At 32.7% G+C, this 23,761-nt stretch overlaps 1 protein-coding gene across 3 annotated transcripts in view; it reads left to right on the top strand.

Annotated features, from left to right (window-relative positions):
- Positions 1 to 6,670: 6,670 nt before the first annotated feature.
- The window catches only part of LOC123563136 (V-type proton ATPase 116 kDa subunit a 1-like), a 70,667-nt gene continuing 53,576 nt past the window's right edge, over positions 6,671 to 23,761 (top strand). For all 3 annotated transcript variants that reach the window (XM_053529257.1, XM_045355753.2, XM_045355749.2), the window contains exons 1-5: positions 6,671 to 6,784; positions 19,005 to 19,143; positions 20,017 to 20,095; positions 21,067 to 21,164; positions 22,193 to 22,321. In XM_053529257.1, coding sequence (XP_053385232.1) covers positions 19,027 to 19,143; positions 20,017 to 20,095; positions 21,067 to 21,164; positions 22,193 to 22,321 — 423 coding nt within the window. In that variant the 5' untranslated portion in view covers positions 6,671 to 6,784; positions 19,005 to 19,026. The remainder of the gene's footprint in view (positions 6,785 to 19,004; positions 19,144 to 20,016; positions 20,096 to 21,066; positions 21,165 to 22,192; positions 22,322 to 23,761) is intronic.

Raw genomic sequence — 23,761 nt, 5'->3', positions numbered from 1 at the left:
TCTTTTGATTTTTAGTTAGTACTGACAATATTCTTCAAAAATATAGGTAACAGACATTTAAAGTGGGTCCTGATGTGTGCTACGGTCATTGGAATTAGGTCAGTTTTATATAGAATAAAGAACAACAACTATTTAGTGTGTTAATTTTACAATGAAGACAAACGAAACTATAGATACTTTTGATATAAATGAACAAGAAATAACAGACATTCTTCTTAATCTAGACATCAAAAAGGCCAACGGTCCTGATGGTATAAGTCATCATATGCTTAAAAGAACAGCAAAAACCATTTGTATGCCACTGTCTATTATTTTTAACAGATCACTTCATGAGAATATTTATCCAAACTCTTGAAAAACCGCTAATGTTATGCCTCTTTTTAAAAAGGGGGACCGCGATTTGCCGTCAAACTACAGACCTATTTCATTAATCAGTTGTGTTGGAAAGGTCATGGAAAGAATAGTCTTTAAACACGTCTACAATCATTTATACTTTAATGAGTTAATATATAAAAATCAAGCCGGTTTTTTACCTGGACATAGTACAGTTTATCAGTTAATAGATATCTACAATCAAATATGTAAAGCATTCGACGAAAAACAGTCTACTTGTATTGTCTTTTGTGACATCTCGAAGGCGTTTGATAAAGTTTGGCACAAAGGTGTTCTTTTTAAACTTAAACAAAATGGCATTACTGGTTCTTTGTTGGCTTGGTTTTCAGATTACCTTAAAGACAGAGATCAAAAAGTATTTGTTAATACGTCTTATTCTAGTATTAGATACCTAAATGCTGGAGTACCTCAAGGGTCAGTGCTTGGTCCTTTACTTTTACTTATTTACGTTAATGATATAGCCGACAACTTATTAAGTGTATCAAGGTTATTTGCAGATGATAGTTCTCTCGCCGTCTCAAACTGTAATGTAAACATAATTGAAAGTATCCTTAACAATGATTTAAAAACAATAAACGATTGGGCGAAACAGTGGTTGGTTCAGTTTAATCCCAACAAAACGGAAGTTCTTTTTTATCACTGATAAATAATAACCCTCCTAAGTTAGTATTTAATGACGTACCATTAGATATTGTTGAAAACCACAAGCATCTTGGCGTAACCTTTAGTCAAGACGGAACGTGGCATACCCACATATCAAATATTGTTAAATCTGCATCTAAAGTATTAGGATCAATGAGAGCATTAAAATTTAAAGTAACCAGAAAAACTCTTCAGCAAATATACATTTCCTATATGAGACCAATACTTGAATATGCATCAGTTGTTTGGGATAGCTGCACATATTATGAGCAAGAAACACTTGAAAAACTACAATATGAGGCGGCCAGAATAGTGACCGGTTTAACTCGCTCAGTTTCAATACACAATTTATTAAAAGAAATGGCTGGGTCTCTTTATCCGATAGGCGTAAAATACAGAAACTGATTTTAATGTATAAAGGAAGGCACGGAACACTACCAATCTACTTAAATGACCTTATCCCACCTTTAGTTAACGAAACAGCGCCATATAATTTTCGCAATAATGACAATTTTGTGACTGTAGCACGTCGAACAGAAATATTTTCAAAATCTGTAATACCATCATCAGTTAATTTATGGAACGAACTAGAACCTTCAGTTAGAGAATCATCCTCTTTAAACATTTTTAAAGCAAAATTGAAAGCATTATTTAAGCCTCATACCGTACCAAAGTATTATCTTATTGGAGAAAGAGAATATGCAGTTTATCATGCTCGCTTAAGAAATAAATGTAGCATTCTTAACTACGATCTTTACAACAATCACTTACGAAATGACCCTTTTTGCGAATGTGGGTGCGGAGAAGAAAATGCAGAACATTATTTTTTTATATGTAAAAGATACTCTGAGGAAAGACTTCGTTTATTTCAATCAACAAGACAATTCCATCCTTTAAACACAAATATATTACTCTTTGGAAAAGTAGAACTAACTGAAGAAGAAAATGGTATTATTTCTTTAGCAGTACAAACTTTTATTCAACAATCAAATCGGTTTAAGTAAGTACAATAAATTCAATAACGTGAAAATTTATATACATTTTGTTATGAATGAAACTGTCCATTTATGTTTTTCTTTGCTTGAACAAAATATGGATTTGCATTAAGCATGGTTTTTTTTTGTGGGGTACGGTCGGGATGCAGAGGCAGCTTTATGAATCAAAATAATAGCTCCATTACAGAAATGTATTCTTTGATGTTCTTTGATGTTTTCTTCTCTCTCTCTCTCTCTCTCTCTCTCTCTCTCTCTCTCTCTCTCTTGATTATTGTAATCTTTCTATTGTTTATTTCTCTCTCAAGTAACTTGCTCACATTAAGTCTGTTGAATAGAATATTATAAGATCTTTTTCTATGGGAAGGGCTGTATGCTGATGTTGAAATAACTCGTAGCCCAACCCTTTTGTTTTTTGTTGTGTGTTAAAAATGTATGTAATATTGTGTGTAATATTGAAACAGAGAGCAATAAAATATGATTAAACTAAACTAATTTAGTGTGTTATAACCTCTATTAAAATTTAGGGGTATGACTTAACACCGAATATGAGTCATATTCGCGAATATGAGATCAAATACCGAATATGAGATATATATTTTTTATTTATGAATTAAATCAAATTTTGTTTATATCAAACAATTAAACATATTAATAAAATATTTCAGGCGAAATTTTGGTTGATTTGAAGCATTTATAAGGTATTTAATTAGAATAATTCACCCGAGCACTTAGATTTGCGGGGTTAAGACCGAATATGAGATGTAAATTTATCATTTATGATTTAAATGAATCATTTTTTATACCAAACTATAATATATATCATCATAATATTTCAGGCGAAATTTGGGTTGATTTGAAGCACTAATAATGTATTTATTTGAAATAATTCATTCAAGCTGAATCAATGTCATATACGTGTATGTGTGGTAAAGACCGAATATGAGATGTATTTTTTAATCTAAGCTTTAAATGTATTGTTGTTTTTCATATCAAACTGTAATGAAACTGTAATATATATTATCATAATATTTCAAACGAAAATTGGGTTGATTTGAAGAACGAATAAGGTATTAAATTGAAATAAATCACCCCAGCAGTCATGGCAGTAAGAATCTCATATTCGTGTATGCAGACCGAATATGACTATGAGATATATCTATATAGGAAATTGTTCCATTGTAATTCGCCTGCCCAAAAATACAGTTCCTACTTTTTATTTAAATATCTTTAAATACATTGAAAAATCAAATGTTTATTTTTTCTATTTATTGCAGAAAACCCAGGTATCAGATCTAGATTAGTTTCATATACATTTATTCTTAATTATAGTCTCTTCGCTATACATCAATATACAGCATAGATCATAAAAAACATTAATACAGTGTCCAATGGCATTCATATATGATTTTTTTTTAATTATAAGAGACTGCAACAGATAAAATTGACTTCTAGAGCTCTACTATAAAAAGCCAGACATAATTTTAAAACATATTCATATTTAGACTACTAGACTTACCGGTATTATCATTGATTAAAATTTTTATCATTATTATCTAAAATCTAGGAATTAGACATAAAAGTACTTAAAAGTTTAAAACAGTCTTATTTACAGTCACATTAGATGCAGAAGTCAACACAATTATCCGAACACACATAACAAGGATATTTTGCCATTATAGAAATTTGGATAATTCAATGAATATAGGATATATATCTTGCATGTATTTTCCAGAATTAAAAGAAGTATTATAATAAAGTTTAAAAGTTTATATATACCAGAGAGTTATGATAGGTGGAGCGAGCTCGAGATAATTGATAATAATTAAATATGACCACATGCAGTTGCATGCTGCTTTTCCTTCAGAATCCTTTTAGATTAATCTCTGCAGACATCTAATTATCGCCACTTAACATGTGATTGATATACCATGTGTGGAACCGCCGATTTTTTTTTTTAAAGAAATGTGTAGATATGATAACTTGTGAAGGATGACATGTGCGCACGTAACCCTGTTTGAAACCAATTTTACATTCGTATGCCCATTGCGGAGGTTTGATCTGTTGAATATTTCTTCTAAAATCAATATTATATTCTTTTATTCCACTTTTCAGTGACTGACATAACAACTATTTAAATATATACACAGAAAATATCTTACAAATTACATGAGCAATGTCATTATAACATATTTAATACATTTACAATAAAATGATTAATTACATAATATACAAAATACCGGTATACTGCAAAATATTGATGTCTGAATTTGTTCAGCTCAATAGAATTCATTTACGCAGCATTTCCTTGTATTCCCCATTACATAACTTATCGAAAGACGAAATATAAGTATCATATCAGGAAATGTATAATCAGGGTATACACAATAAAGCTTCATGTAATTTTAGTCATCTAAGAAGAAAACTCCGGAGGAGGACGCCAAGAATATTTTTTATATTGCATTGATACATCGTGCATGTATTTACAGCATCAAGTGGTGAAGATCTTTTAAAGCAAATATGTGAGCAATTTTGGACATTTATACTATGTAACAATTTTTTGATGGGACACATTTTGGCGGGAAACTGAACTGACGAAATCTTTCTTCATAATCTTATTTCCACTCATATTCAGAAGAAGGTTATCCAAGTTTAAGATTAATTATAAAAGATATCACTTACGCGAATGAGCGAATAAGAACTACAAAAATGAGGACATTAAAGTTGTTTTATTTGCGCGGATACCGAATACATCGTATTTATTAGGACCAAAAACATAACTGGACACCCGTGCGCGGTTGACACGGCTCAAAACATTCGCACAGCGGGGTTTTAATCTGGTTAATAGTTCTGTTATCATTAAATGCTCTGATTAATTATGTTATATCATTGTCTTAAAGGAATAATTAATACCCACTTATCACTGATTATTACATTAACACCTTTTATTTTTTGGCAAAAAAAAACAACAACTCCCCCCCCCCCCCCCCCCCCCCCCCCCCCAAAAAAGCACTTTAAACAGCAAAAAAGCTCGGCAGTTGTTTATTTTTAAATTTATTTACATGGTTGTTTTTTGTTCATATTGTAAACAGTGTTATTAAAGGCTAATATAAGAAAATTGAGCTATATACACAGAAGAATGTTAAAGTTAGTAAATGTTTTCAAAGCGCACCATTAAAAAATCTTTATCTGCTATTTTCACATATGATATTTTTTATATAGTAACAGACTCATATATATATATATATACGATAGTTGACCAATGATGAAGTTATTAAATGTTTTCAATGCGCATCATGAAAAATCTTTTTTCGCTATTTTCACATACGAGATGTAAAAGCAAAAAAGGACTACATCTGTTTATTATTTAATTTATTGACACGGTTATTTCTTTCATATTGTAAATAATGCTAAAAGTCTCATATATACGAAATTTTAGCTATATATATATTATACTGATAATGTGACATTGATACAGCTTGAATGAATTATTTCATATAAATATATCTTCTATAAATGCTTCAATGAAAAGAATCTATCTAGCATACACGAATTTCGTCTTAAATATTACGATAACATATATTACAGTTTGATATAGAAAATAATTCATTTAATTTGTAGATAATATATTTACATCTTATATTCGGTCTTTACCGCGCATACACGAATTTGACATTAATACAGCTTAATTGAATTATTTAAAGTAAATACTTTATTAGTGTTTCAAATCAACCCAAATTTCGCCTGAAATATTATGATAATATATATCACAGTTTGATATAAACAAAAGATAATTTATTTCATAAATAAAAAAAATATATCTCATATTCGTTCTTTGCTGCACATACACGAATATGATACTCTTACTGCTGGAGTGATTTATTTCAATTAAATACCTTATTCGTTCTTCAAATCAACCCAAATTTCGCTTGAAATATTATGATAATATATGTCTATGTTATACTGCTTAACAATCGTTATCGATTATAACTAGCAGGCGCTTTGTCAGGGATAGCTGTTAAAAAGAATAAGAATATAGAGATTATGTGTATCTCAAAGATAAAGTAAAAGAACTATTTTACAGGTCAGGTTAAAAAGTAAAAGCAGGAAGTTGCATTAGAACTGATAGAAGGGTGGTATATATATGACAGTTTCATTACAGTTTGATATGAAAAACAATACATTTAAAGCTTAGATAAAAAAAAAATACATGTCATATATTCGGTCTTTACCACGCATACACGAATATGACATTGATTCAGCTTGAATGAATGATTTCAAATAAATGCATTCAACTTAAATGTCGCCTGAAATATTATGACAATATATATTACAGTTTGGTATAAAAAATAATTCATTTAAATCATAAATAAAATAATTACATCTCATATTCGGTCTTTACCCCGCAAACACGAATATGAGATTCTAAGTGCTCGGGTGAATTATTCTAATTAAATACCTTATAAATGCTTCAAATCAACCAAAATTTCGCCTGAAATATTTTATTAATATGTTTAATTGTTTGATATAAACAAAATTTGATTTAATTCATAAATAAAAAATATATATCTCATATTCGGTATTTGATCTCATATTCGCGAATATGACTCATATTCGGTGTTAAGTCATACCGAAAATTTAGTGTTATTCAGCCTTTACTCCCGAAACGGAAGCGGAAATAAAATTACATCCGGTTCCTGTCATCTATCACCTGACTCGGAAGCGAAAGAAAAGACTCCCATTTATCAATTGTTTAGGTAAGTTAAATGCTAATTGCCACTTCATAAGTACTTAATGTTTTTGTTTTCTGTTATGTGAAAAAGATACATGACATCGACAGAATAGGAGAGAATCAGTGTTAAAATTATTTGATTAAAATCCCAAATCAAATAAAATTGAAACTGAAATAAACAGATAAAAAAAAGTACTTTCTGATAATGTAATATTGCTGCCATATTTGCAAAGGGTCTGGTGTGTGGGTGGATTTTGAATAAGTGTGGTGATTGTGCCAGCATTATCAGAAACCACATAATACTTTCATGAAACTAGCAGCTACCCAATTGGTAAAATTTTTCAAAAGGCAGTGGCTAGAGAACCGGAATCAATTCCCAAGACTGCGAAATTATTCCTCCGGAACCGGTTCTCTAAGCAAAATACCGTGCATAGGGCCATAATTAAAAATTTGTTTGTTTGCAGTGCTCTGACCAACCCATCAAAATCGTCCCGACCCAAAAAAATTTTTTAGGCAGTTCAGGGGGGCAATTTTTTTTTATATATGTTTTGATCATTTCTTTCAGCAGACATTTTCCTTTTCGTATTTTGATATACAGCAGATCATTCAACGTTTAGTGTACGTGACCATATTGCCGTCTTCGCACGTGTTTCGGAAGTCACAAGTTCCGACCCGAGTGAGAAAGTCGCTCAGACATCTTTACTTAGTCTTTCTCACATGATTTTACGGTGACCTGTGTATATTTAATAAACAATTTTCCAATCAACAAAAGTTTCGGCAGTATATGACCTGTTTGTGTCGGTTCGCCGTAAATCCCAAGTTGAACTGGTTCTTTTAATAAACAATGTCGTCTAACACAATGCCACGGACCTGACCAATGAGTCAGTCAACATGACCACGGTCTAAAAAATTATTCTGATTTTCTGTTGATTAGTTTTAACATTTAAAAGTTTATAAATTAAACAGACATCTGAATTTTTGATGATGCACCAGAATAATCCGCAACTTGAATGATATTTAAACTATTCACAATCACATTTTTATGTATTAATTGAGACCTTGTTCGAACACATAATAAAGCCACATACCTCGATTTTTTTTGTAAATCCTAATTTTCCTTTCCTTGCAAACATGATTTAACTTTTAAATTCCAGTTTTATCCGACACATTTGGTGACAAAATTGCATAAACATCTTGAAAAATAGTAAATACACTGGCACTTGACTAAGTTCAAAGGAAAGATGGGAATCGGCATTTGGCCTTTGATGTTAGATGAAAGGAAGCAGTTTAACAGCTAAATGTTGTGATGGGTGTGATGTAATTTGACCTAATTCTACAAGTACAATTTGTGTATTACCTAATACACTTTGATTTAAAAGGACTGAGATGATTTATGGATTTGCAATTTAAGTGCTGTGAACTTCGTTTCTTGTTCCTTACTTAAAGGAACTAAATCATAATTTGACATACTTCAGCTTGTGTTTAAAAGTGAAGCCTTTCAATTTTAAAGCCTTAATTTTCACTAAAATGGAGACTAAATATTAAGCATGAGAAGCTCCACAGGTGGTCACAATCACCCTCTTCTACACAGACCTGTATTCAAAGGGTTGGGGTGGAGTGGTTGGGAGGCCTATATGCTGCTCCCCTGCCCAAAGTTGCCCGAGAAGCTACCTTTATTTAACAAAGTTGAACATGTATCAGAACCCACCATTTCAAACTTGTATTTAAAAAATGTTTTGGAATTCGATATTCTATGCCTACTGCCAAATTTTGGACTGGAATGTGGATTTCATATGCAACAACACTTCCTGTGTCCAGATAAATAATATCAGTGCACGCAAAATTTAGACAAAAATGTAACAGTTGCCATCATTTCATTCCTAACAAAGATGAAACACTAGCCAACATTTCATTCCAATCAAAAGATGTAACAGATGCCACTATTATTTTCATTCCTACCAAAGATGTAAACAGAGGGCACCATTTCATTTCTATCATCAAAAAAGGTAAAAAAGGCCACTATTTCATTAATAGAGGTAGCATAGGCCGCCCTTTCATTACTGTCAAAAGAAGCAATAGAGGCCACTATTTCATTCCTGTCAAAAACTGTAACTGAGGCCGCTGTTTCATTCCTGTCAAGAGATGTAACAGAGGCCACAATTTCATTAATATATTTTTAACATTTCCAGGGGGATGGCAGCAAACATTCTTCTTTTCCTACCTTCCGCACCCCCATCTCGCCAAAAACAGGTTGGACAGCTTAGGCCTGCAGTGAGGTCATTGTAAACCTTCTGTCTCTTTCTGTATCCAGATTGATGACATTTGAGTACTCAAAACTTAGACCAAAATGCAATAAAGGACATTATTTCATACACTAAGGGTCCGACAGCATCTGCATGAAGTCAGAACAACTGTCCTGTAAAAGGTTTTAAGGAATGAGGGTTTGGAGTGTCCAGATCGTTCGTTGCATTCTTGGTCTATATCCAAGGTACTGTCATTCAGTTTCAATTTTTATTAATTATAAAATGAAAGATCTAGTTTAATAAATGTCTACATGCAAGTTTGTGCTCTGTGAAATTCCTTGTAGATTTTGTTTGCCATGTATATTCTTACTCTCTGAAATTCATGAATATGTTTCAATGTCTGCTGAGAAAATCTGTGTACACTGACTTTACAAAAAAAAAAAAAAAAAATCCCTACGTACCCTCCCACTCCTAAAAATCTGGGTCGGAGCACTGCAGACAAACAATTTTTTACGGTCACACATTAAACCGGAATCCACCTAAAAACCGGAATACACCGGAATACACTTTCCATAACCGGAATACACCTGTATTTTTTAAGTTAAAGGTATTTTTGAAGGGTTTTTGTTATAATTCAATCATATATATCATAAATAATTAACATACGAAAGGAAACTAAAATACATTTACGCAAAATCATTTTATACGAGAATGAAGTTCGGCGACCGCGCGGGAAATTTCCATAACCGAAACACACCCGTATTTTATTAATAAATGGTATTTTTGTAGGGTTTATTGCAGAAATCATTGGTGTATAATATAAATAATAAGTTTACAAAAGGAAAATAAAATACTTTAACGCAAAAGATTTTATACAAGATTTGAATTTGGCGAGCGCACGGGAAGTTTCCATAACATAAATGCACTCGTCCTTTTTAAAAAAAAAAAAATAGTATTCTCTTAAACACTTTTTATCATTTTTTTGTAAGTTGTAGAACCATGTTTAATCAGATTAAATATAAATGAATATTTGAGAGAAGTTTATTAATAAAAAGTTAATTCTGTATACGAGATTATAACTTTACGATCTTACGGAAATGTTTTACGCTTACGTCGCTATGACTAGATACCGGAATGTTGATTAATAAAATTTAATTGTTTCTTCAAATAATAAGAAAATAATTTAAGATTAAAAAATATCAATATTCGATTTTAAATGAATCATAAACAAAATACGGGTCAAATAACAAATAAAAAAGAAAATAAACTATGAATGATAAAATAGCAAATTTTGATTTTTGAATGAATTATAGACAAAATATGAGTGGCATAAACCACGCTGATCGGAAAGGACATAACATGATCGGAAAGGGCATGTCACATGTTTATAATTGGAAATTATTTAATTATTTCTTCATATTTCGCATTTTGTTTAACTAATTAAAAAGAAAATTAATTAAGAAAAAGTATCAATGTTCAATTTTTAAATGAATTATTATGTTTAATATATAAATATAAAAACGTTTACTTTGCTTATTTCCAAAGCACAATTAATATCCTTTGAATATATACAGCGTGACAAACACGTGCCTCTGATTAGACCTGATAGAGTTTGATTAGATTATCACACCTATTGATTATATCAATTAATCAGTATATTTGTAAGCTCACACATGCAACATGTGACAAATAATGTCTGACAAGGTATATGCAGTTAAATATGATAAGCTTTTATTTAATTTCATACTTGTTTTTATAATTGCAAATTGAAAAATTGAAGAAAAACAGGTACATTCAGTATATTTTTTTATTTTTCATGTACTTTAACATATCAATACTAATTCAATGTTTTGCTTAAACAGCGATGTATTGTAGATTTAAACATTTTCATTCCTCCTTCCGTCTCTCCAAGATGCACTATGTCTCGATCATAATGTCTCGGGTATCGTAGTCGTTTTCTTCACTTTTTATAACATAGTGTCTTCATTAAATATTCTGTATTCATGTTTCATTTACAGAATTCCTTATTTTGTTAAAATCAGTTTTATTAATTCCAGTTCACTCCGAAAATTTAGGAAACGTGTTTTTACGTCGTAACTTTACCAAAATTCAAAAATTACATCGTGAAAAACGTCAAACAAACTTATTATTTGGATTGACTGGAATTTACCCGGGAATCATAAAGATACAAAACATCATGCCGGTAATTTTCCATTCCACGAGCACATGCGACCTATCGTAATATCTAATTTACATCGCTCGACGTTACTTTTGTTAATCAACACTACAAAAAACGCGCGTACTGCATTCATTTTTTTAATATTATCGCTTCAAGTTTTCAACACCGCTTAAGAAGTAATACAATTTGCATTCTATAACGATTTTAATAAGATATCGACAGTAATGTAGGGAAAATTCTATAAAAACGGTCTAATTTTCACATAATTATTTGTAAAACATCAAACAGCGTGATCTTTATTACTTATTTCTTCTAAAAGTAAATAAATAATACATACTATGGACATAAAATTCAGACTTTTGACCAGAAAGTACAAAGAACAGAATAAAAAAATCTTAAATACTGGTTCGAGTCGTAAATTCGGCCACTTTTTGCGGTTTTTCATAAATATTTCTTTCTTTATACGATTGATTTGTACAAAATTTCTACCATATGTGCTTTAATACAAGCAACATTGACTGTTATCATTAACGGCCGTTTACAGTATGGTAAACAATAAAACCGCGCTTAAAATAACGGACAGGTTTAGCCTCCACATTTTACCTTCTAGAGGTTGTAAATATTCGGCCACTTTTTAAACATAAAGTTGGTTATATTTTCAACATTGTCTTGGAAATAAATCGATGCTACAGCCAAATTGTTCTTTTTTCAACAAACTGCAATCATTTTTCAATAGCATACCTCATGGGAAATATTTGCCAACAGAGATTTCGAAAGCGCCTGTCATCCTTCTCACACCAGCATGGCGTAGTTTAATTTTTACGTCACTGTTTATCACACATTCTAGCATAAAACTTGTTTTTGTCACTTTTCGGGGGTGTTTTAACAGGAGATTAAAGAGATTCTCGCACTCAAGTGCTGTTATAACACCTTTTTATATATGCGCGTTCCGTGGCAAAGCATAAACGTTTTACGGCCCCGAAAAGGATCATTCAAAAGGATACGACGTCAACGTGAAAAAACAACGTAGACATGGACATTCAATGACGTCGAGGGACAATATATTCGTTTTCTTGGTAATAACGCGTTTTATGCTAGTTAGCGCATGTTCTTTTCGTGTTATAAAGTTTAGATTTGAATTAACCCTTGCCGGGCCTCAGCAGAAACGAGCGCGTGCGATGACGTCACGCGAACCGCCAGACAAAATATTTGCTACTTAGAGTACACAACTTTAGGGAATGACAACTTTTTCTCTGGTCACCTCAACGTGTTGTTTTTTGCCGACTTTGTTTCTAACGCAAGTGCTTGTGATGACACATATGCGTTCTCAAGCATCTGGCTCGAAAAAATGCTTTAAAGTGGGTGGCCGAATATTTACGACCTGGCCGAATTTACGACTCGAACCAGTAATGAAAAAGCGGCAGCAATTTAGATAAATGGAGTAAAACGATTTTTGGCAAACAGATTTCGGTTAGTGTGGCATAATAGGTTACGTGACCTCATGAACGTAAATAGAATGCATCATTGTACATACATATTTTTGACACGACACTTTACTTTTAAGATATTCTTCTTAAACAATAATGTAAATTCCTTGAGGGCAAATAGGTCATAGAGGTAGGATATCCGCTTTACCGTTTGACACATTTACCTGTCAGTTTATGCACATTCGCTTTTAATAACAAATTAAAGAAGCTGATATGGTTACACTATATTTCATAAAGGAATATTATATTATAGCATAAAGAGACTATTTTGAAATAATTTGAACCAGACTATTGAAACTTGAAAGAAATTTACTTACCTAAGTTAAAATCTAACAAAATTATGGCGATTGTGGTTCATCCACGAGTGCGCAAATTTCCGGTGCGCGCAACAAATTTGCAGCCTCTTATAAAACGTTACGCGCATTTTAATTTCCTTTTGTAAATTAATTATTTATTCTAGATATGATTGAATTCTATCATAAACCCTAAAAATACGATTTATTTAAGAAATACGGGTGTACATTAGAGAATTTTAGGGCATGGAAATTCATTTACGAATACGCAAATTTCCAGTGCCTTCGCCGATTTTCAATCATGTACAAAACGTAATGCGCAAAAGTATTTTAATTTCATTTTGAAAATTAATTATTTATGATATATTTTATTGAATTCAGTCATATACCACTTCAAAAATAGCATTTGTTGAAGAAATACGGGTGTATTTCGGTTATGGTAATTTCCCGCGCGGTCGCCGAATTTCAATCTCTTATAAACTCGTTCTGCGTGAACGTATTGTATTTTCCTTTGGTATGTTGATTATTTATGATATATATGATTGAATTATATCAAAAAACCTTCAAAAATACCTTTAATTGAAAAAATACAGGTGTATTCCGGTTATAGAAAGTGTATTCCGGTTTTTAGGTGGATTCCGGTTTAATGTGTGACCCATTTTTTAATTATGGCCTAGGCTAGGGAACCGGAATTTTATTTCTATGCATAATGACTGTCAAATCCCTTTGTTTCTTGTAAGTATGCTATTATTATCTTATTAATTTTGACATACACTCTTGTCACTATAAAACACTATGTTCTACTATTTTTAATATTTTTAAATGTAAATTATATATTATTGGTTTGTATTTGCGTCATTACATGTTTATAGATTAACAAACTAATTTAATTGCCCTTAAAACTTCATACATATTCTTTGATCACTTTAAATACTGATTTGTAACACCTCGGCATTTCACGTTCAGAGATATGTAATCAATACTGAAACTACTTATTTTGTTTTAATCGTTTCTTTTATTGTCTTATACCTTTAAAGTTTAAATTTCAAGTTTATTTCGGCTCCAGTGTTGACGATTTCGCATTCATTCGTACTTAGTCTAGTTTATTTTATAATTCGAATATGGCAGACAGTATGCTGCGAGTACACTTCTGGAGACACAGTAAACACAAATAAAAGGGCATAGCTTGCTGCAATGGTAAAATTAATTAACTTATTAAGATTAGAACATGCACATGATACTTACCAAAAGAAACAAAGTGGATTTCGGCAGTATTATGCATAGAAATAAAATTCCGGTTCCCTAGCCTATGCACGGTATTTTGCTTAAAGAACCGGTTCCGGACAAATAAGTTTGCAGTCTAGGGAACCGATTCCGGTTCTCTAGCCACTGCCTTTTCAAAAAATGGCCAGACAATGCCTAAAATTCTGTCGGATCGAAAAAAATGTCATTGCACCGCATATGTTGCTTTTCTCCATATATGAGCCAGGTGCGATTTTTAGTCCATTTCTCATTAAATGTTCGGTCAACCCTCTTTTTTTTTTTTTTACTTATTTTTTTTTTCTTTTCACTACAATTGTTGGGCGTCAATTTAGTGTTTCTTCTCCGACATAATATGTTAGTGACACCATTTTGATGTTTTGGCGGAGATGTTGCAATTCTCAGGGTATGATAAATGCCGTCAGTCAGACTGCATCCTGATTAAGAAACAGTGGACTGTATCAAAATTTTCCGGTCATGTCTGTCGGAAGTCTGGCTACCTGTTCTTTAAGAACCAATTATATCCCTTTATACAGCTCCTTCCGTCAGGGATTTTCTTTTTTCTATAATAGGGGCCATTAACAGGCCCCTTCGCCTCAGAAAATGTCTTTTAAATCATGCAGTTTTTGCCAAAAATTGACTCTACATCAGGGTATTTATTCCCCTTTGCCCAAATATCGAGCCAATTTTTTTCCCAAATCACAGGCCTGGGCCCCTTCCTCTCTTGATAAAAAACCTGGCCACAGAAGACATTTTTTCTGATATATGTTCTGTAGATGTGATATCCTTTGCTGTTGGCAGGTATTACTTCATGAAATTTAGAAGTTTTGAATTTTTTCTTAAATATACATTTATATATGTAACAATCATGTTTTCAGTTGTTTCATTATAGCACCAGAATAATAATTAATACAAAATGTTAAAAGTTTAAGATAATTTTGACCTGACATGTTTTTATTTCATGTTTTTACAACATCACCTATTGCTAAGAGTTCTAGCAACCCATTACTGAAGTCTGCATAAATTTTCAAAATTCTGCATTAATTTGCTGTTTACATAATATTAGTTTTTAGCTTGACTATTCAAAGAATAGTCTAGCTATTCTACTCACCCTGGTGTCAGCATCACACCTTGGTTAAAGTTTTGCTTGCAAGAACATATGGCTATCATTTAAAGGCATATAACTTTGAAACTTACTTTTTCTTTTTCTTGGTCATTTCCAACCTCACTGGATCAAGTCCCATAACTCTGACATATATTTTGGCCAAATTATGCCCTCTTTTGGACTCAGAAAATCCTGGTTAAAGTTTTACATGCAAGTTACTATCTCAAAAAGTAACCGGTGATGCAGATATTGTATTGAAACTTCACATGTATCTTCAGGGTCATAAAACTAGGCAATAGTATCAAGAGCCATAATTCTGACTTGCATTTTGGCCAAATCATGCCCCTTTTTGGACTTCTGGTTAAAGTTTTGCGTGCAAGTACATAATGGCTATCATTTTAAGGCATATAGCTTTGAAACTTATTTTTTTTTAGGTCAATTACGAACTTCACGGGGTCAAGTCCCGTAACTCTGACATGTATTTTGGCCAAATTATGCCCCCTTTTGGACTAAGAAAACCCAAGTTAAAATTTTACCAACATAGGCCCTTCCCCAGCCTCAACGGGGCACTTCAAACACGAAATACAGCTTCCCGCATTGCTTAAATATCCGGCACGGTGCCTCAATTATTTTGTCATTTCATCCCCGTTAAATACCTCAGGTAAATATTGATTGGGGTGGTTTATGAATACACAGTGTAGCTAGTTGTCTACCATGTACTGATAAGGTGTTCATGAAAGTCTGTGTTTTGACAAAATGCACATATTGAATTGAAACTTTACTGTATCTTCAGGGTTACAAAACTAGGTTATAGCATCAAGTCCTATAACTCTGACATGCATTTTGGCCAAATTATGTCCCCTGTGAACTTAAAACTTCTGGTTAAAAGTTTTGCATGCAAGTTAACAATCTCCAAATCTAATGCACATACTGGATTGAAACTCTATAGATATTCTAACAGTAAGCTAATATTTCTGCTTACGGACAGCTCTTGTTTTATTACACATGAACAGTGTTGCTGTCTGCAAAGTACGTATATGGTTGAAAGATTAACGAAAAACATTGATACACTGAAGACATGAACCCCAAAAATTGGCATATGTATTATGAAGTACATTTTAGCCTCTGATATCCAGAATATGAAAATGCTAATTATTTAAATAATCATGACAGATTCGGTATCAAAATGTTCATAGTTTCAAGCAGAAAATTACAGTTGTGATTAAAAACTTATATTTTGTTGTTGTTATTTTAACCCAGTACTTAATAAATTATAACTTTTACTAAAAAAGTCTAAATGTCAAAATTTAATTCTCATCTACTTCTCCTAGCTTTAAGCCGTATGACATCTTTTTTACAATCTAACTAAAGGAACACTTCAGTTGTTCTTGTTTATTATGATTTACACTTAATTTGACATCCCTTCTCAAACAATGAACTTTTAGCTCAAGGCTTTCCTATATTGACAAGTTATCACTTTCTTTGATTTTGCCTTGTTATCCCCGGACGAAAGTCGGAGGGATATAGTTTTGGCGTTGTCCATCCTTCCGGAGCCATATCTAGAAAATGGTTGGGAATATTTATCTATTACTTCATACACTTGTTCACCACTATGAGTTTTTGTGGCCCGCCAAGTTTCAGTCAGATTGCCGTAGTAACACCAGAGTTATGGCCCTTTGAAGTTTCTAGTGTTAACTTAGAATATAGGGTACTATAAATATGGCAATTTCTGCATCATAACTTTTGATATATTTGACTTAGAACTATGAAACTTAAACAGACTTTAGATCACCATAATGTGGTTGTGTACACACAATTTCGTTCAGATTTATTTTGTAAATTAAGAGTTATTGCCCTTTAATTGTATAAAAATCCACATATTTGTACATAACAAACTTACCATTTGGTAGAATTTCATTAAATTTCTTTCATTCTTTTCCATGAACATTTATTGTAAACATGAGAAGTTGTGTACCCACAACTGGTCAACCCCTTACCTTGATCACATCCCCTCCCGACCCCCCCCCCCCCCCCCCCCCCCCCCCCCCCCCCCCAAAAAAAAAATAAAAAAATAATTCCTTATTTCAGTTTTTTTTTTCAAACAAACATCATATACACCTTTTACCACTATGAGGTTATGGGGCCTATCAAGTTTCAGTCAGATTGCCCAAGTAACACCAGAGTTAGGCCCTTAAAAGTTTCTAGTGTTAACTATATAGGGTACTATAAATATGGCAATTTCTGCATCATAACTTTTGATATATTTGACCTAGAACTATGAAACTTAAACAGAATTTAGAGCACTATAATGTGGTTGTGAACACACAGTTCCGTAGGGTTTTCTTTTGTAACTTCAGAGTTATTGCCTTTTAATTGTCTAAAAATCCACATATTTGTACATAACAAACTTACCGTTGGCAGAATTTCATTAAATTTCTTTTATTTCTTTTCCCTGAACATTTATTATTAAGATGTGAAGTTGTTCACCCACACCTGGTCACCAACTTGCCTTGGTCACACCCCCTCCCCCCTCTAAAAAAATAAAAAAAATTCATGCCTTATTTTAGATTTTTTTCAAACCTTCCTTGAAAACTTATCAACATGCGAGTTGTACCATTCCCCCACCTTTTTTCAGTTAACTGCATTTAATTTTAAAAGCTAAGCTTATTACAGTAAGCTTATCCCATTCAAAATAAATTCTTTAGTCAGGATCAAAGTATCATACATTTATTATATACTCTTTAATTAAACATTTGTCTTCTGTTAAATTGATTTTGACTAATGAAATTATTTGCTTCTTATTAACATCCTTAACTTTTTGCCAGATATATTTTTTTGCCATTCCTCACCACAGACCCTTTCGGCGGGGGATACCAATTCATCGAATTTGTTTGTTAATTATTGATAGGTACTTTTTTGTTAAATACATACTAAGGTGTAAAACAGATATTATCTTTCTAAAGTTTAGTATATAAGCTACAACATTTTAGGGGAAAATCAGACAGAATTTCATTTCAACTCTGTGTATAAAATTAACTTTGTGATATTTTTTTAGTGACAAGTTTCTCAGTGATAACTAGACATTTTAATTAATACTTTATGACTGTTGATTTTTGTGACTATTTTATAATTCTTACTACACGTACATTGAATAGATAATTGTTAAACTTTTACATCTTACTAAGTTACTTGGACATTACCTTTAAAAGGCTCTACCGCTTTATTAACAATACGCTATTCCCCGTAACTCAAAAAAAACTCTGAAGTTAGCTTTTTAATACTTGCATCCACAGGACCACTAAAATTGTAAAGTGATGTAAACTCTGTGTGATGTCTAGGCCACAAGGAATAATGGCAGTTTTGTTCTATTGCCTTTCAAAAATATGTCTGTAGTGAAATAATTTTATCAATATATCAATTAAATGGAAGCCAGTCTTAAAGCATTAAAAGCCATACTCAGTCAACATCGCACAACAACAAATCAAGAGAAATAATTGATCTCCAGTTATGTTTGTGAACAATTCAGTTTTCTATGACTTTGTCCAAATTTTTTTGAAACAGTTAATATCTGTGATTCTGGTGGGTACTTACAAGACACCAAAACACTATGGTTGAGATCCATGACTAATTAGTGTTCATATTCTACAAATTCAATAAAATTTCTTTTGTCACTTTCAGGTGATCTGAAAAGAGGTTGAAGATGGGTGCGATGTTCCGCAGCGAAGAGATGACTCTGTGTCAGCTCTTCCTGCAGTCTGAAGCTGCTTATGCCTGTGTGTCTGAACTCGGAGAACTAGGCCTTGTCCAGTTTAAAGATGTAAGTTGAATAATTAAATTAAAACAAACAAAAAAGCTGTGACAGTGACAAGTCCTTGTTGTGTATTCACATAACCTTTTAGTAATGTTTGATCCACCTTTTCCGTCATAAAGTTTTCGTTGATTTCTTTTATATATTTTAATTGTAAGACTTTTATGGTTGACATCATTCTGAAAAAAAGATCAAGGCTGGTGATTATGGAACTTTTTGTTTTATTATTTCAAATGTCGGTACATCTGAAGTGGAAACATGAAAAACACTTTAATTTTCAGCGATTACCATTGGGACCTAATAAATGGGGGTAGCTGAAAACACGTTATGTGCATGGTAACATCACTCAATACATATCACTATACTCTATGCGATGCTTGAAATGCACAGTCAGGTGTCACCAGTTCATATCTGATGGAGGACAGGACTGTATGTACAGAGCAGAGCCACATGCTGCACTGCTGCATTGGAGGAAGGCACTATGGCATGCGAGGATAGGGGCCTGGCACTAAGTCATGTTGGAAAGGCCTAGAAAAACATTAAATATGCAACAGTCAGGGACTCTACTTCCATGATTATTGTCACTGGCTTTGAAATTGAATCTCTTGCTCCACAAGGCTTTGGTTTGAAGCCTCACCGTGGACAACATTATTTAAAATCTGCTGGCTTGCAAAATGTCAGTTGATTAAATTATACTGCCTAAACAATAATGGGATTTTATATCCATGCATTCTGCTTGGAGCTACAAAAAGAATCAGTACAGACATGCTGGCAGCCTTGCCAGTACTAATGGTAAAATGACCAGGCCAACAAAAAAGGCCTTTTAACTGTCTGTCTATTGCAGTGGAAGATTAATTAAATTTCTTTTGTTTTTATTTTCAGTTAAACCCAGAAGTGAATGCCTTTCAAAGGAAGTTTGTCAATGAAATAATGAGATGTGAGGAGATGGAGAGGAAATTGAGTAAGTTCTGTCAATCATGTTTGAATACATTGCATTATTTCAACTTAAATATGACAATTTCTGTGAACTGTTTGGAAGTACATTGCTCTTTGTCTGAATTAAGCAAAAAAATAAACATTGGTGTTTTTTTATATTTCAAGAAGCTTGTTCTATATCTTCAAAGGTAAATACACATGTATTCTAGTTAAAAGTACATACCAAGAGTCTCAATTTTCATAACAGTTATTAAACAGTAGGAAACAACCACATTGTTTGTTGTTGCTTTTTTTCGGGATGGGGGTGTTGTATTCATTATATTGTGCATTATATTTTTTTCAAATATAACTGTAAACACTTATTGAACTGCTATCTGGTCAATAGTCAAAAGTATTGCTCAAGGTCCAAATGACTAAGGGCTAATAATTTTTGCTGTACCAGCAAGCCATTCAGTAAGTGTTTTATTACATGACATCAGCAATAAATTTTCATAGTTGTTTCTTTAAGATTTGACTTTAGCAAAACAAAATTAGGTTGAACTATAGACAGTAAATTTATGCCCCCAGAGTAACACAGCCTCTTTACAACAAGCACAATTCGGTCCAACCAGTTCACTCTAGATAGGTTGCACTTTGCTGGTAAATTCACTTTTAAAGAAATCGGGCACTTTCCCTCTTAGCTCATTAGGGAGAGTGCGGATCTACGGTTCTCGGGGTCGTGAGTTCGATCCTCAGGCTGTGCGTATGTTTTCTATGATGATATGATAAAAGACATTGTGTCTGAAATCATTCATTCTCCACCTCTGATTCATGTTGGGAAGTTGGCAGTTACTTGCAGAGAACAGGTTTGTACTGGTACAGAATCCAGGAACACTGGTTAGGTTAACTGCCCACCATTACATAACTGAAATACTGTTTAAAGATGGTGTAAAGCCCAAAAAAACAAATAAAAGAAATTTAAAGAAATCTGTGAATATAGTTACAATTCTATTTTAGGATATATCGAGAAAGAGTTGAAGAAGGATAAACTAAAGATACCGGACTCGGACTCCAATCCTAAAGCTCCGGCACCAAAAGAAATGATTGATCTTGAGGTGTGTATCATTTAACTGAATATTGCTTCATTTAAGGAAATATGTGAAGTCTTTTAAAAACATGCTTAAACTTCGGAATAAGCCATCTTTTAAATTTTATGCATCTTAGATCAAGAAATTAACATTATGTTTCTATCATCAGTCATCATTTTGATTTAAATCCATGTACTCTACAAAAAATATCTGTGATATTTGAACCCATAGGGCTTTCAGTTTTATGTTTAAAACAAGTCATGCATTCTCACAAAAGCACTACTTTAAATACTGCACATGTGTTTACACAGTTGCAGCCACAAAGGTAATCAAAACTTGACATTGTTACTGTAAAGCACCTGTTTATCATGAAAAAGGGGCTATATATATCGGGTATAATAAATCTGGTATAATATAAAACAAGTGGATGCAATCTTGCTATGATAGTCACTGTATGACTGTATGTGAAGTCGCGAAAACATGTGACAAATTGTCTTTATAATCAATAATCTGTACATGAAACTCTAATTATCTTACTTTGTCCATTGTAAAAACAAATAGCTTTAAAAAAAGTGAAATGTGACATTTTTTAGCAATTTTCTTGTGTTTTCTTAACCTGGCATGTGTAGGTCAGGTTAGCAAATTAACAAACATTGCACAGTTACATTTGTAGGTCATCAAAGTAATAAATATTTATTTACTTTAATGAAGCATGACAGTGAAATATAAGAAACATCAATTCCACAATAATTAAAAAGAATTTGTCAATGATTTTTCATCAACTTCAGCCTGTGTATCCCTTAAACCTTTACCCTGCTAGATTTCTAAAATGGACTGGTCTATCATTCAGTTTGGGCAGTACCACTTCTTATTCAAAGGGGTGTTCATTGAAAATGTACTGACTGAATAGCGAACAGTGCAGACCATGATCAGCCTGCACGGACGTGTAGGCTGATCTTGGTCTGCACTGGTCACAAAGGCAAAACCACTTGCTGCCAGCAGGCTAAAGGTTAAACACACACAGTTATTGAAAATTATTGTCATTCTTTGATCAGGCAACATTTGAAAAGATAGAGACTGAATTACGTGAGGTTAACACAAATGCTGAAGCACTGAAGCGGAACTTCCTTGAACTGACTGAATTACGAGAGGTCCTGATGAAAACCCAAACATTCTTTCGGGAGGTATGTATCTGAATCTCCTCATTGTTGTACATATACTCCAGCTATTTTAGAAAAATACAAGTAACCAGTCAGACGCTGATGTTTGAGACTGGTCTTCATTGTTGTACATGTACTTCAGCTGTTTTAGAAAAAAATACAAGTAACCAGTCAGACGCTGATGTTTGAGACTGGTCTCCTGGCAGTTTTTTAGCATTTTGCCCAGAACACAGTCTAACTTATCTATTCAAGTAGTATCTGCTGAAGACATAGATTGCAATAGGTAAAACATAAGACTTTCAGTTCAGTGCCCAGAACATTATATCAAAGATAAGTCGTGCTACACCTCTCATTCATTGGTGGAAGTTGTACATGTATATTTGTTGCAGAGAAGAAATTAATTCATAGTTAATTGCAGAGAAGAAATTAATTGATTGTTAATTGCAGAGAAGAAATTAATTCGGATCCTGTGCGCTGGTTCATGTAACTGACTGAATAATTGCATAAAACTCAATAAAACTAACAAATAAAGGATATGTAAGTTTTTAGCTCGACTATTCAAAGAATAGTCTAGCTATTCTACTCACCCTGGCGTCGGCGTCGGCATCACACCTTGGTTAAGTTTTTGCATGCAAGTACATACATTTTTCTAGGTCAATTACCAACCTCTCTGGGTTATGTCCCATAACTCTGACATGTATTTTGAGCAAATTATGCCCCCTTTTGGACTTAGAAAATTTTGGTTAAAGTTTTACATGCAAGTTACTATCTCCAAAACTAGTGCAGATATTGATTTGAAACTTCACATGTGTCTTCGGGGTTATAAAACTAGTTGATAGCAGCAAGTCCCATAACTCTGATCTTCATTTTGGCCAAATTATGCCCCCTTTTGGACTTAGCAAATTCTGGTTAAAGTTTTGCGTGCAAGTACATACAGCTATTTCTAAAAGGCATATAGATTTGAAACTTATTACTACATTTTTCTAGGTCAATTACCAACCTCCTGGGTCAGCCCATAACTCTGACATGTATTTTGAGCAAATTATGCCCCCTTTTGGACTTAGAAAATTTGGTTAAAGTTTTACATGCAAGTTACTATCTCCAAAACTAGTGCAGATATTGATTTGAAACTTCACATGTGTCTTCAGGGTTATAAAACTAGTTGATAGCAGCAAGTCCCATAACTCTGATCTTCATTTTGGCCAAATTATGCCCCCTTTTGGACTTAGCAAATTCTGGTTAAAGTTTTGCGTGCAAGTACATACAGCTATTTCTAAAAGGCATATAGATTTGAAACTTATTTTTTCTTTTTCTAGATCAATTACCAACCTCACTGGGTCAAGTACCCATAACTCTGACATGTTTTTGAGCAAATTATGCCCCCTTTTAGACTTAGAAAATTTTGGTTAAAGTTTTACATGCAAGTTATATCTCCAAAACTATGCAGATATTGATTTGAAACTT

This window comes from Mercenaria mercenaria, chromosome 2 (genome assembly GCF_021730395.1).
Source record: "Mercenaria mercenaria strain notata chromosome 2, MADL_Memer_1, whole genome shotgun sequence".
Lineage (NCBI taxonomy): Eukaryota > Metazoa > Mollusca > Bivalvia > Venerida > Veneridae > Mercenaria > Mercenaria mercenaria.
Note: the sequence above shows the minus strand (reverse complement) of the source record. Positions and strands in the feature narration are given on the sequence as shown.